The sequence below is a fragment of the Chrysochloris asiatica genome, unplaced genomic scaffold (assembly GCF_000296735.1).
Source record: "Chrysochloris asiatica unplaced genomic scaffold, ChrAsi1.0 scaffold00241, whole genome shotgun sequence".
Lineage (NCBI taxonomy): Eukaryota > Metazoa > Chordata > Mammalia > Afrosoricida > Chrysochloridae > Chrysochloris > Chrysochloris asiatica.
Genome location: NW_006408759.1, coordinates 1,283,143 through 1,299,267, shown reverse-complemented (window position 1 = coordinate 1,299,267; position 16,125 = coordinate 1,283,143). Strand labels below are relative to the sequence as shown.

At 38.8% G+C, this 16,125-nt stretch overlaps 1 protein-coding gene across 1 annotated transcript in view; it reads left to right on the top strand.

Annotated features, from left to right (window-relative positions):
- The window catches only part of SH2D1B (SH2 domain containing 1B), a 34,614-nt gene extending 24,687 nt beyond the window's left edge, over positions 1-9,927 (top strand). The window contains exons 2-4 of the mRNA XM_006873437.1: positions 3,324-3,387; positions 6,586-6,742; positions 9,890-9,927. Of these exons, the coding sequence (XP_006873499.1) occupies positions 3,324-3,387; positions 6,586-6,742; positions 9,890-9,927 (259 nt within the window). The remainder of the gene's footprint in view (positions 1-3,323; positions 3,388-6,585; positions 6,743-9,889) is intronic.
- The last annotated feature ends 6,198 nt before the right edge of the window (positions 9,928-16,125 follow it).

Genomic DNA, 16,125 nt, shown 5'->3' with positions numbered 1-16,125 from the left:
TCCATGTACCATTAGCTAACAGTATTTCACACCATTCAATTTAGCTCTTTTTTTTTTAAACACTCAGGAATTCGAACTTAACAGCACTCCTTGGGAACTTTATACAGGGTCACTATGAGTCAGAACTGACTCGATGGCACTTAGCAATAATAACAACAACAAGGCTATGGCTATAGGGTTGCTGTAAGTCAGAAGCAGTGGGTTTGATTGTTTTAGTTTTTTTTTTTAGTTTTGTTATTGAAAATTGAGTGAAGGTGTACATATAATGAATCCTACACTACTAACTGTTCCATGGGAGAAAGACGAGGCTTTCTGCTCCTGTAAAGATTTACTCCATGGCACATAACAACAACAACACTTTGTTTCATTTCAATGACTGCAATCCCCCCATGCAATCACAGTTGTCCTACTCCTCCCCTGTGCTTCCTGTTTCCATTCCACCTGTTTCCCAATCCCTTTGAATCTTGTGTTTTTTAAGCTGTTTTAAGGGTCTGTCTTAGCAACTAAATAATACCCATTGTTGTTAAGTGCTGTTGAGTTGATTCTGACCCATAGAGACCCTGTAGAGGGTTTCCAAGGAGCAGCTGGTGATCTTGAACCGCCGACCTTGCAGTTCAAATGACTTTGCAGTCTGGTGCATTAACCCACAGTGCCACACCAGGGCTCCAAATAATACCAATACAAGCTGACTAATTTCTTCTTAATATTAAAATTTGAAACAAGCAGAGCAAGGTGGGCAAAACTACATTTTTCTGTAGAAACTCCTTGTATCTTAGTCAAACTTACAATGGAAATTTTATAAAGGTGTCACAGTTCTCTATTAGACAGTGTCTTAGCGCTTAACAACAACAACAATATAGATAATCGATCTAATCTGTGATCTCTTGAAGTGTTTATTGGTAAACATTCTAAAATGCATTTGGGTATCGTAAATTCAGTAATGTTGTTTCTTATAAAGCATTACTACAATGCAACTTGTTGCATCATTAAAATTACCTTGCCAGTAATAAGACCATACTTGAGCAATGTTTGTCTTTATAACTTGAAGTATTTAGCTTGTGGACTGATTAACATCACAGAACATCCATCTGTTTTATTTTTTTATACTACTTTAGTGAAATTTACCTAATTACATTCAGTAATCTAATTAAAAATGAAGCCATTTATTTAAGAAGCTAACAGGCTACATGAGGGTGCAGTTCGAAGAAACTATGTGATCAACTAAGTGCAATCTATGGATTTTGTTTGGATCCAGATTTGAACAATCTATCTATAAAAAAGATTCTTTGAGCTCTCTTCCGATTGGTAAATATATTAAGGACACATTTATCACAGGTGGACAAGGATTCATGTAAAACTCTTTGTTGTTTGCCATGTGATTTGGAGACACCTACTAGACTAAGGAGGAGCCCTGATGGTATAGTGAGTTATGCATTGGACTGTTAACTGTGGCATTGGTAATTTGAACCACCAGCTGCTCCATAGGAGAAAGATGAGGCTTTCTGCTTCCTTAAAGATGTACAGCTTTGGAAAATCCATACAGGAAGCTATGAGTTAAAACTGACTTGACGGCACACAACAACAACAAATGGACTAGGATGCACCTGACCCAAGCCATGGTATTTTCAATCTCCACATATGCTTGTGAAAGTTGAACAATGAATAAGGAAGACCATAAAAGAACTGATGTAGTTGATATTATGGTACTGGCGAAGAATATTGAAAGTACTATGAACTGCTAGAAGAACAGACAAATCTGTCTTGAAAGAAGCACAGCCTGAATGCTCCTTAGAAGCCAGGATGATAAGACTTTATCACACTTCGGAAATGTTATTAGGAGGGACCAGTTCTTGGAGAAGGACATCATGCTTGGTAAAGTGGAGGGTCCACAAAAATGAGGCAGACTCCCAGTGAGCTGGATTGACACAGTGGCAGCAGCAGTGGGCTCACACATAACAATTGTGAGGATGGAACAGTCATTCATTCAGTTGTGCATATAGGGCTGCTGTGAGTTGGAACTGACTCAATGACACCTAACAACAACTGGCTTATTTGAGGAGCTCTGGTGGCACTGTAGGTTAAGGTTGGCAGTTTAAACATAGCAGCCAATTCATGGGAGAAAGGTGAGGCTGTCTGCTTCTGTAGAAATGCACAGTCTCAGAAACCCTATATAGGCTAGCTATGAGTCAGAATCAACTTGATGGAGTGAGTTTGGTTTTGGTTTACTGGCTTATTTAAATTTCAGAAAACTCTGCAAAAGGGACTGGGATTGGAAGTTAATTGTTAACATCTCCAAACTCTTAGAGACAAAATCTTTGTAGAGTAGCACCTGTATCTTACAGTGAGAGACTCATCTTATCACTTTTGACTTACCAATTCAGTCATCAAAAGATGAGTCAACTAATTTCTTGGCATGGATACATGTATAGAGTAATCAAATAGATAGTTTGAACCTCTTTATCAGTGCATTTGATTTTTCTTTCTCTCTTTTGAATTTTAATATTTCTGTGAAATCAAAATATGCTTGGCTAATGGTTAATGAAAATACTTGGTGTATACATTTTTTTTCTTGTAAAGATATTATAAGTTGATCATGTATCTTATAATTGATGACATCTTATAATTGAAGAGGAGTTCAGTTGATATGCTCTTAGAGGTTTAAGTTCCTCCAGAAAAAAAATAATAAAGTCCTGGAAATTTACTTCCAAAAAAATCAGCCATTGAAAATTCTATGGATCACAGTTCTACTCTGACACAAATGGAATCACCAGGAGTCAGAGTCGACCGGAGGCCATCTGGTTTTATAATTGAAGAAATATGGTAATTTATGCTATCACTTTGGGATTTGTTAGATTGGGTCTTTAAATTATGGTTAGATTACTTAGCCAATGACTCCTTTGGCAGTGAGAAAAAAGAACACAATACATCACTTCCTTGGACAAAGTTCTCTATAGTCTGTATTTTACTTACATTAACAATCTCTAATGAAGTCAATGGCCAATCATTTAATCACCAGCACAGGCATGGCCCAGTGGTGTTTTGCATGTTATATCAACTTATAGCATTTATGGGGGCAGAACTAAAGAGAAGTACCAAGACCATGGAAGTTGTATGTTCTCTCTCCTCATCCTCTTTGCTACAGTCCAAACTTCAATCATCAAAACACCTGTTTTCTTCAAATTCCCATAGCTGAGAATACCTTAAAAGGATCCATTTATTTTGGTTATCCATGATTAACAGACATTGCAGGCAAACTATAACAGTAGATGTTACTTGAATTTGTGTCTCACAAAATTATTATTCACACAGTTATCTTTCTGCAGGTTTAAAAATTTGGTTTACACCTATCGAATCTTCAAAGAGACACGTGGGTGCTATGTGATACAGGTAAGAATATACAAGGACAAGGTTATACAAAAACAACATGAAAAGTCTGGGGAGGAAATTTTGAGATCATCACTTAAACCTGAGATGTGACCATGTGGAGGCCATCTAAAAATGGAAGCACCATTAGGGAGTTAGAGTTAGAGTCAGAACAAAGTTAATCCTGTCTTTCTCTAAGAACAATGAGAAAGGAATCGGGGTCAGGAGACCATGGCTATTGTTCTTCTAAAATATAAAAGCATTATGACCCTGGTCCCCTCAGTAATCAAATGTATATCCTTGTGTGGCACTGTGGATTAATGCACTGGACTGCAAGGTTGGTTTGAACTGCAAGGCCGGCAGTTCAAGCTCACCAGCTGCTCCTCAGAAATCCTATATAGGGTCACTATGAGTCAGAATGGACTCGAGCATAGTTAACAACAACCAGAACTGTTGAATTAGAAGGCTAAACAATGACCTAGGATGGAGTTGTAAAGGGAATGCAAGGATATGTATGCATGGAAATCTCAAAGGAAGCATCAGTCAACTGGAAGTCTTATGGATTTGCTTTCTTTTTCTTGTTTATTGGAGGCTAATAGGAAAACCTCTCTGCTTCTTTTAAATTTAATTCTCTAGGCTGGAAAGTTGAGTATAATAGATGTAATTGGATTTTTAATTACTTACAGAATATTCTGAAATAGGTGTTCTGAAACACTTGTATGCAAGGTCAAACAGGTTCTTTACTGCAAGATTTCTCAGGATCTTCGATATGTTACTTACATTGTGAAAAGCTGAGATTAGAATATGCAATGATCTCCTTATACACACATATATAATTTCCTTTGGCAATAAAGGACCTGGTATAATGCAGTAGGATAAGCACTGGATTGCTAACCACAGGTCAGCAGTCAAAACCCACCAGCCACTCTTGGTATATAGTCAAAACACTATACAGGGTTGCTATAAGTCAAAACCAACTTGACTGCACTTAACAACAACAATAAAAGACTAATTTGATTGAGGTAATTGGCAAATTTGACTAAGGCCTATAGATCAGTTAATAGTACTGTTTCAGGTTTAATTTTCTGAATTTGGTAACTGTTGTAAGGTTATGTAATGCCCCTGCTTTTAAGGAAATATTCAAGTGTTTAGGGCTAAAGGGACATCATGTCTGCAACTTACTCTCAACAAGTTTTATAAAATGGATATATTTATATATACACACACACACATATATCTATTTAAAGAGACTTTGTGTGGCAATGTAGGATAGCAGTGGACACAAACCACAAAGGTTGGTTTAAACCACAGGGTTGGTGGTTCAAATTCACCAGCTTCTCCTCAGAAACCCTATACAGGGTCACCATGAGTCAGAACCGACAAGATGGTACTTAACAACATACATGTATACATATATGTACATACATATTTATACACACACACACACACATATATATATACTGAGAGAGAGAGAGAGAGAAAGAAATAAAGAAAAGCAATAAAAATGTTAACATCTGGGATCTGGATGAAGGATCTGTTCAGAAGATTTTTGTACATGTTTCTGCAACTTTTCTGTAAGTCTTGAATTATCTCAAAATAATTTTTTTAAAAAATAGCAACTTATTTAAAAACATGTTTTTCTTATAGATGAGAAACTTAGGATGCAATGAATCGACATCAATGGTAGTAAGACAATATGGGTAGAGCTAGCAAGAATGGTGACATAATGTGAGGAAAGTAATCAGTGATACTGACTTGTACATGTAGAAATTGATGAGTAAATCTATGTTCTGCTATGTATATTTCACCAAAATTTAAAAACTTTAAAAATAAAAACATTTTTTTCTTTGCAGTGCATAATTTAGGCAATTCTGGATAATTCCCTAATTCCGGGAGTTGCTATGTCTCTTATCTGGACACACCAGAAAGACATCCAGAGTAGCCACAACTCAGACATAGCATGGCATTTCAGTGAGGAGCAGCTTGCTCTCAGAACTTATAATAGATGCTTCTATGGGTTGAAGTGTTGGTATTCTGTGGCATCCTTGCAGAAGACTTAAATGTCAGCCTGAGTCTCTGTTATACAAGTTAATGTGACTGTACGTCAGATAACCTTATGGTCACTACCTTTTCTGTAGCCTGGCATTGTGGTCACAGAAGACCGGCAGTCATCATCCATAAAATTCTCCAGAACAGCGGGAATGAATTCCTTTGTCTTTTTGTTATTTCTATAAGGTTATATTTGAAAATAGTACTTGGTTTATAAGTGGTAAACAAAAAACAACTATTTGCAATTTACCTGAATCATGTTGACATTCCTACTTTCCGTTAAAATCAAAATTTGTTTTTGTCTTATTTTCTTCTCATATAGGCTCTGAATTTATTGCATATTTTGCATTTCTCGTCATAGATCCACTGCTGGCAGTCCCCTAAGAGGGAAAAGCATTTTCTAGTCGTTAAGGCACAGGGTCTGATGGGAATTCTTTGAGAGGTATCCTTATAGTAGATCTACAACAAGAATTGTCCCAGACACATTTGTCAAGGTTGAGGGACTTTATCTGTAGACTAGTCTGGGAATCTCTGGATTATTAATCCTTTTTACTCAGAGTAGCTCAAATCAGTTGTTGTTGTTGTTATGTGCTGTGGAGTCGGTTCCGACTCATAGCAATCCTGTACAGGGTTTCCGAGGCTGTAAATCTTTATGGGAGCAGAAAGCCTCATCTTTCTCCTGTGGAACGGCTGGTAGTTTTGAACTGCTGACCGCGAGGTTTGCACAAGCCCGATTCATAACCACTATGCTACCATAGCTCCTTAGCTCAAATCAGAGGTTGGTCTTAATAATGAAGGTTTCTATGTATTATGATCAGTGTGAATTCCTAAGTATGAAGTCAGCCACTTATTTTCAATTAAGGTTCCTGGGTAGTACAAGTACAATTTGCTCTTGACGACTGATGCAAAGGTCGGCTGTTTGAACCCACCCAGTAGCACGGTGGAAGACAGGCCTGATGAATTGTTTCTGTAAAGATCACAGCCAAGAAAGCCCTATGTAACAATTCGACTTTATAAGACACGGGCTCACCATGAGTCTCATTTAATGACAAGGGGTTTGATTTGTGTTTTGTTTTCAGTTTGTGCACTTACAAAGGCAGCCTGCCCCCAAAACCACATTTTTTTTTAAAGTGTCACATTGCACAAATGACTTCCTTTCGTCTATTTTTACAGACCGTAGAAGGCACTCGGAATCAGATCTTTCCAAACCTGAAGGAACTAATCTCCAAATACGAAAAACCAAATCAAGGACTGGTGATTCCTCTTTTAACCCCAGTAAAGAAAATGAATATATGCCCAACATGGAGAAGAACAAAGATCAAGTTGAATGGTATCGATCATATTAATTCTCAGACGAGAGTGCTAGTTTCCCTATTGGCCTGCTTTGTAGAATCCGGATGGTCTGTCCCTTAGCACTTCCGTTTCCCTTCTGTAACTACAGCGGTGGTCAAACTAAATCCAAGGAGACAACAGAAAAAACAGGCTGCTTGATGTGGCACTGTGGGTTAATGCATCAGACTGCAAAATCATTTGAATTGCAAGTTTGGTGGTGCAAGTTCACCAGCTTCTCCTTGGAAACCCTGTATAGTGTCGTTATGGGTTGGAATCAACTCGACGGCACTTAACAACAACAAGAAGCTGAATGTTTAATTTATTTCCTATTTAGCTATTTGGATCTGTATCACGTAAGAATCAAAATAGTGATTTTTAAATGATGAGCTTTTGGAGAACAGGTACAAACGGAACTGATTAATTTGCCATGTTCAACAAATGCCACTTGTTGTTTTTGTTAAGTGCCACCGAGTCACTTCTGATGCATAGTGACCCTGTATAGGGCTTCTGAGGAGTGGCTGGTGAATGTGAACCACCTACATTGTGGTTCAAATGGCCTTGCAGTCTAGCGCATTAACCCACAGGGCCACACCAAGACTCAAATACCACTATGTTGTTCTGGTTAGGTGCTGTTGAGTCAACCCGATTTGTAACCACTACACTACCAGAGCTCCCTAAAGGCAGCAGCTGTTAGTAAAGTAAATCAATTGCTGTAGAGCATGAAATCTGAAGGTTTTTTTTTACCTGCAAAAGACTCCATCCAGGCAGAGCTTAGTTCTATCTTGTGCCTAGATTTAAGTATTCAGATGCCAGATTTCCTGAGTATCTCATGCACGTCTGACAGCTGAACTGGCAGAGTTAGAAGCAGAGCTTCTATCCATTTAAAGTGGATTTGGGGCCACTTACCCCAGCCAGCCTTCACAGGAACATTCCTGGACACACCACTTAATGATCACCTGGTTGTGATGTCATACCCCGAGAACCTCAGAGTCATAGTTTCCATAATCTCCTACCTGCTTTCTGTGAGCTTGGCTTTCCTATGTGACACATTGCTGCCAACAGTTGTGGTTGTGAGAGGAGATTCCGTTGTTCTTTGGTGCCCTCTAAAAGGTTACCACGTGGAGGCAGAGCTTTGGAAACTCATTACGATGTCTGTGATTTCCTTCACCTGGGTGATCTATGTTTGTCTTTGTCTTGTGCTTGACTGCAAAGTCAATTTGAATGAACCTCAGGTCAGCGATTCAAGCTCACCGGCCACTCCTCGGAAACCCTATACAGGGTTGTTACGAGTTGAAACCTGCTTGATAACACTTAACAACAACAGCAACATAATATTTATATATTTGAAGGTGGGGTCTATCTTCTCCCCTATAACAGAACAGACACAAAGACACTAATTGTTGGAAGCCAAATTCACCTGAAATGACAGATAAACAATGGCCAGAACAAACGTCGAGAAATGTCATTTTCTAGGATGTTCTTTAGGAACCTTGGTGGCATAGTGATCATGTGTTGGACTGCTAACTGTAAGGTCAGCAGCTCAAATCCATCAGCTTCTTGGTGGGAGAAAGATGAGACCGTCTGCTCCCATAAAGATTTACAGCCTCAGAAACCCTATACAGGCTTGCTATGAGTCAGACTGGACTTGATGACAAAAAACAACAAGGATGTTCTTTCTAAAAAAGCTTTATCCTGCTAAGGGGCAACTCCTACTATTGGTGCTTTCTAACCCTTGAAGATGGCCAAGACATGATGCTTTCTATACCCAGAGAGGTAGGACAGCAAAAGTGACTCCTGGACAAAACACTGATTTCAAATTCAATTTGTGACCTTGAGCAAATCGCTTGCAAATAAATAATCAGGTAGAGAGTTTTTTCCAATGAGAAAAGCACCCCAACTCCCTCCCTATGGCTTAAGCTGTGAAATTTGGGTTGATGATACTTGTTAAACATTCATTTATAAAGAATTAGGTGGCAATTAATTTCAGATACATACCCATAGTGAAAAATGAAAGATGTTAAGTAAATCTGAGTGTAGAGAATTCATGCTGAGACACCTCAAATTATATTGCAAGTAACAACTCTTGCTTACCTACATTTCTTGAAATCTCTCAAAAGAATCTGGTATCCCTCAGGTGCAACTTGGTTTGAATTTAACTCAGACTTTTTCAGGCATTTAAATTCTGTGTTCTAAATGTGGGATGTACGGTTATATTGTTAATCAGGGAGATTTCAGCTCTAAGTGGGCGGCGATAGTAATGGGAGCCCATGTGCTAGGTAGGGAGAAGGGGAAAGATGGAGATTCTCAGGAAAGAGGCAGTAACCCCACAGCCATTCTAATCTCTCAACAGCAAAATTGCCCCATAGGTTGCCAAAGTTAAGCTTCTCACATCCCTAAAAGTGTAGATTTGGGTTTTTTAAATGATTAATAAAAACTTCCCTATCATTGTATTCTGCCATTGTTTCACTGCACCGCCCCCTGGAGCCCTACACAGGGAAGTGTGCACTATGCACACACAAAACTTTCTATAGGCCCAGCTGCAGACATGCTTCCATGGCTGTTTCCCATGAAAATGTCCAGAGTAAAATATGTAAGTATAAATGGTACAGAACTAGAAATTCAGGAATGTAACTGTGCCTTTAGGTGTCTAGGGCAAACCCAGATAAGGAACTAGAGGTGGTTAGGGTGTTGGCAATATTTATTGTATGAGCAATAATAAACTAATCACAAATCCCAAGAGAGCAGCCCCTCAATGAACTCTCCCCTCGAAAACCCTTACCCCCAAATTGGACTGAGAGTCCCGTCATGCAATTTTCAGTGTTTGGTCAGGCCTGTTAGAGTGAGTTCCCAAATCCTCAGCTACTGAAGAGACGCAATTCCCTCTTCAGCCTCATATTATTTCTTTGCCTCCTCCATGCAGGCTTCTGATGCTCTTACTCTAAGGGAGGCCAAGGTTTTCAGCTGGCACTAGAAGCTCTGAGGTTTGCCTCTTGAAGGAACTCACTATGTTGAAAGTCCTTGTGGTAACCCAGCTTTAGATACTATTACTTTGGTGTAGCATCAAGATTACCTTGTACCTGGTAAGAGGGCTTCTATCCCTTACGTAAGATTGGTTGATGTGACTTTTTTATGTTTTTTCCTTCAGATAACATAAACAGTGATTACGTGGATGTCTTGCCTTAAAGAAAGGAGACTGGTCAAAGCAAGTTAGAGAAGAGACAGAATGATTCTGATTCTTTTGTGGATGTGGGTCTGGCATGCCAAACTCTTGTGGACAAGTTCAGCTTTCTCTGATCTGAATAACTGAAGATGTTCTGCCCACCAGCTTCAGAGAAGTCAGCCCCATGTCTCTGCCTCCCGAAGACACCAATGAGAAGCTTCAAAGCCCCTTTTCACCTCTCACTCTTCTTTCATGGAATCAGGAAGCCTTAACTTATTCTTCTTGACTTACTAAAGACACTATTACTGCATCATGGTTAACACCCTCCTTCCAACTGGGCAAAGAGGCAGCTTCATACAGAAGAGACTGTAATTGACAGTTAGTTATAAGCCCTAAATTGCAGGCCTGCGTCCATCATTGGCTATGAGACTTTGGACAAACCTCTTCCCCTCTAAGGGTCTCAGCTGCCTCATCTATAAGACAAGTGGATGAACTAAAGTATAGACAAGTGCCCCAGCCTCTCTGTCCATCTTGGTTGTGTCAGGTGGAGATGGAAAGTCCAGGAGTGATGAAGATGTATACAGGATCAGTAAGAGAATCAGGATTTCTAATCGAGATGAAGAATTGTTTTTTGCTGCTGCTGTTAGTGCCTTGGAGTCCAGGTCCATCTCATAGAGACCCTACGTAGGGTTTCTGAGGAGCGGGTGGTGGGTTTGAATCACCAACTTTGCAGTCCAGTGCTTACTCTACAGTGCCACACCAAGAATCTGAAGAATTGTGTGCTGTTGTGTGCTGTCAACTCATAGCAACCTTATATAGGGTTTTCTGAGAGAGCTGGATGGGTTTGAACTATCGACTTTTCTTATCCTACAGTGCTACACCTGGATTAAAAAAAATTGTTTGGCAGCTGTTGTTGCTGTTAAGTGCCGTTAAGTCCAACTCATAGCGACCCTGTCTAGGGTCATAGGAGCAACTGGTAAATTTGAAACCCCGACCTTTTGGGCCAGTGCAGAGCCACACCAGGATGCCATTACATATATATATATATATATGTATCTATAAATGAAAGCAACCTTCTCTTCTTCTTAATCAAATGAACCAATTTTACATTTCAATCACTTAGTTAAAATCGGCCTGATCTACATTCAATCACAAGACCCAACATCAAAATGTTTACACTGTGTGTTTTAGAAATATTATTATGGTGAAGTTGTATCAGGAGACAAAGAATTCACATTTGGTTTGGAATTAGGAAGGAAGTTTGTGATTTGACAACTTGTAAATTTTTCTCCTTTCCCCTGCACTTGTCTTTGAAGTAAAAGGTCTTCCTTTGTTTGCTTTACTAAATAAAAACTGACTGCTTCTCTTGCAAGACAGGACACATTGCTTTTTTTTTTTTTTTTTTTTTTTCCCTTTTTTTGGTAGATACAGTGTGGACTCCATTTCACAAAATGCAGCTATTTCTTTAAGAAAATCTTTTGTTTTAATTTTGAATGGAGTATCAATCTAATATTTTCATGAAGACAAAGTCCACTCCTGAAAGGTTTGTTGAATTTGTTTCTATGTCCCTTTGAATTTCTCTGCTGGTTCAAACTGTTAATTAAAACATGGTTAGTTTAAAATGTACTGAATTCTTCCTAAGCCCTTATTTGATCTATCTTCTCCTCATTTTCAAATCTAGAGATTCATTTCACTCCACTGACCAATAAGCCAGTTTGTTTGAGCCTTCAAGTCATAGCAATCTGTGACTACTACCAATTAGTAACAAAACCAGTAGCCATCCAGACACTTCCAATTTATGGTGGCCCTATATGTGTCAGAGTAGAACTGTGCTTTGAAAGTTTTTCAAAAGCAGTCACTATGCCTTTCTTCCAAAGTGCCTTTGAAGGACTTGAACCATCAGTCTTTCAGTTAGCAGCCAAATGTGTTCATCATTTGCACCACCTAAAAACTCCAACTTGTTGTTGTTGAGTACCGTGGAGTCGGTTCCAACTCATAGTGACTCTGCACAGGGTTTCCAAGGCTGTAAATCTTTATGGGAGCAGAACACCTCATCTTTCTCCCACGGAACCACTGGTAATTTCGAACTGCCAACCTTGAGGTTAGCAGCCCAATTGGTAACCACTACGCTACCAAAACTCCAACTAAAAAGAAGCCATATGCAGCCATATTCAGTGATGAGGGTGCCAAATCCATCTGTTTCAGTGAAGGACAACAGAAGCAAGCTGACTGCCTGGAGTTCTGTGTTAGGGCTTTAATTCTCTTTCCATGGTGCTAAGAAGCATGTTCCAGTTTCCAGAGCCTACAGCAATCCTTGACCCAGAAAATCTGTTCTTGAGTATTTTTTTGGAAAACATGGATAAATCAGTGTAAGAAAAATGTGGTTACTCATTCTGGACAATCGAGATGGTTTTGAGTTTAATAAATTTCAAATCTGTTACATAAAGATAATTTGATCTAGGTCCTTAATTATAACTATCCTAGAAGTTATTTGTTTTTTCCACACATCCATTCATAGCACCTTGTGCGATACATGATCCATAGCTGGCATTCAGTACATTTCTCAAACGAATAAGCCAAATTTAATAACTGGTGTTGATGCTATGCTATAAATTACTGAAATTTTTAGGAGACTCAGAATACTAGGCCACATTAGGAATAACTGTTTATGTGTATGGTACTGGAAGAGGAGGAGACTTAAGAACTATAACAGATATTGCCAACTGTTTGAAGTGCTATCCTGTGAAATAGGGATTAGACTCACTGGGTACAATTCCAAATGTCAGAACTCAAACCAGTGCAGGTTGTTCACGGAAGGGCTGTTTTCAACCAAATATAACAAAGAACTCCGAGCTCACTAGAGTTACCCGAAACTATCAGTCTGGCCTATGTTGTAGTTCAAGTTGAGTGTGATGTTTCCCAAGGATTTAGGACAGAGGATTCTTACCCTGGGAAGGGATTAGACTGGCTGACTTCTAAAGTACCTTCTAATTAAAGGATAATTGGATTCTACCCTCTTAACAATTACAGTGTGTATCTTCTACTTTTGTTTTGAAGGTGTAAAGAGTTGCATTAATCATACTCCCTAGTTATTAATTCACTGTCACAATTAGCAAGCTTCTTTTTCTGGTTTATTCCATTTTTCTTGATTTCATTTCTTATTCCCTTTCCCAACTTTCACCCCCACCAATAGGAACCAGGTTTATCCTATTTGACACATGTACTTGAATATGTACATACCTTATAGAATATATAGTGCTGGTTGTGAATCTCTATCTTTACGTAAGTGTACAAAAGTGAAAGTTTACAAAGTGTATCATCAGTTTTATATTCAGCAAATCATACATTTCATTACAAAATATATGAAGTTTTCTATATATTTTACAGATTCACCCTTGTCTGATATGTCAATGCCAACTTTTCCCCCAGTCTGTGGGTTCTCTTTTTACCCTTTTGGTGAAAATTTGATGCACATATTTGTCTAGTTTTTAGGGAGTCCCAGTCATCTAGTTTACCTTCTGATGTTTGCTTTCAGTTATGTTTAATAGTGTAACATATAACAGAACCCCTAAGTTTGTCCCTCCAGTATTCATCTGTCAGTTTGTTGTACCATAGTGGCTTATGTGTCACTGTGATGCTGGAAATGATGTCAGTATTTTAAATACCAGCAGGTACACCCATGGTGGACAGGTTTCACCTGAGCTTCCAGACTAAGAGACTAGGAAGAAGGAGAAGCAGACTATTTCTGAACATTTAACAACATGAAAACTTTATGAATAGCAGTGGGACACTGTCAGTACCAGAATATTGAATACTGAAACATGATGAAAAACACCAGAATATTCTTATATAGTGCCAGAAGATGAGCTCCTCAGGTTAGGAGGCACTAAAAATATAACTGGGGAAGAGCTGTCTCCTCAAAGTAGAGGTGATGGTGGTGATATGAATGGAGTAAAGTTTTCAGGACTTTCATTTGCTGACAGGGCACAACTCAAAATGAGGAGAAACCACTGTAAACATCCATTAATAATCAGAACATGGAATATATGAAGTATGAACCTAGGAAAATTGGAAATTGTAATAAATGAAATGGAATGTATAAAGATTGATATCTTAGGCATTAATGAGCTGAAATGGACTGACATTGGCCATTCTGAATCTGACAATCATATGGTTTACTGTGCCAGGAATGTCAAATTGAAAAGGTATGGTGCTGCATTCATCATCAGAAAGAGCATTTCAAGATTCATCTTGAAGTATAATGCTGATTGTGATAGGGTAATATCCATATGCCTACAAGGAAGACTAGTTAATACCACTATTCAAAGTTATACACCAACCACTAAAGCAAGTGTTGATGAAATTGAAGAATTCTACCACCTTCTTTTGTTTGAAATTGATCAAACATGCAATCCAGATGTATTGATAATTACTGGTGATTGGAATACAAGGATTGGAAATGAGGAGGAAGGATCAGTTTTTGGGAAATATGGACTTCTTATTCCCCTTCTTTTATTTTAATCTCTGGGATTCCTAGTTGAGGAGTGTCAACTCTTCTATTTCTTCCTCTGTGTATATATTTGTTGTTGTTGTTATGTGTTGTGGAGTAGGTTCCAACTCATAGCGACCCTGTACAGGGTTTCTGAGGCTGTAAATCTTTATGGGGACAGAAGCCTCATCTTTCTTCCATGTAACAGTTGGTAGTTTCGAACTGCTGACCTTGCGGTTTGCAGCCCGATTCATAACCACTACACCACCAGAGCATAACTTCATATTATTTTTTGTGTGATCTTAGAAAAACTACAAACCTCTCTAAAATATAATATTTTTCTTATAAAAATACGTTACTTATTTTTGTCATGAAAAACCACCTTTTGCAAAATCTAGTTACCAGAAACTGCAATACCAAAAGCAAGCCACAAGAGGTCAGACAACCACAAAGAAAATAAGGACCACTGGGCTTCTCAGCACTGCCAAACCACCACGAAAGCTAGAAAATATGAAACATTCCTTTGGCAGATATTCTCAGAACCAGACTCACCTTCTCTCATTTGAATGCTTAGTCTTCAATGTCAATAACAGGATTTGTGCATAAGCCAGCCTTCCCTGAGTTTGCACTTTGACAGGCAACACAAATACCCCTGCCAGTCCTGTTCCAGGTGAAATTCTGGCAATGCAGAGTCGATTTCTTAGCAAAATCCCTTAAGGATGAATTCTTTAGAGACACTAGAGTCAGCCCTTTGACTGGTCCAGTGACTTTGGGCAAGTTGTTGCAACTCCCTAAGCTTCTGGTCAGCCTCATGCAGACAATGGGGACAATGATTCTTATACACAGTTATTGTGAGGGTCAGCAAGACAATGTTGTACAAATGGACATTAAAAAAAAAAAAAGGTTTGCTGTTTCTTCTGTAAAATGAGGGGTATGGAGAAAGCATCTCTAAAGTCCCATCCTATGTGAATATTCAGTATTTAAAGTTTCTGAGCTCTAAAACTTTCCTGGTATTATTTATTAGACTGGTGAATGTGATGGAGACAGAGCAGAGCCACATGGTGGTAGGGAAGATGCCTGTGTTAAGGTCTGGAAACCTAGGTCTTCATGTCTGGTTCTGTCTTTTACCTGTTGTAAGATTCAGACAACCTGCTTCATCATTATCACAACCTGTTTACTTACCTAGAAATTGAGGCTGAAATACCTTCACAAGATTTGAGGATTAGTGAGATGATTTGTGTTTATCTCCCTAAAACTAGTAAGGTATTATTATCTGCATTTGAAACATGGATTTAATAACACTTCCTTTACAGGATTATTGAGGAAAACAAATGAGATAATGTATGTATATAGATTAGCACAATTAGTGGAATAGACATTGTTGTTGTTGTTAGGTGCCATTGAGTTGGTACCGACTCATAGCGACATTATGCACAGCACAATGAAACATTGCCCAATCCTGGGCCAACCTCACTATTGTTGCCACGCTTGAGCCCATTGATGCTGCCGCTTTGTCAATCCATCTCGCTGGGGGTCTTCCTCTTTTTCTCTGACCTTCCACCCTACCAAGCATGATATCTTTCTCCAGTGACTGGTCCCTCTGATAATAAGCCCAAAGTATGAGAGACAGAATTTGGCCATCCAGGACTCCAACGAGCACTCTGGTTACACTTCTTCCAACACAGATCTGTTGGTTCTTTTGGCAGCCCATGGCACTTTCAATATTCTCTTC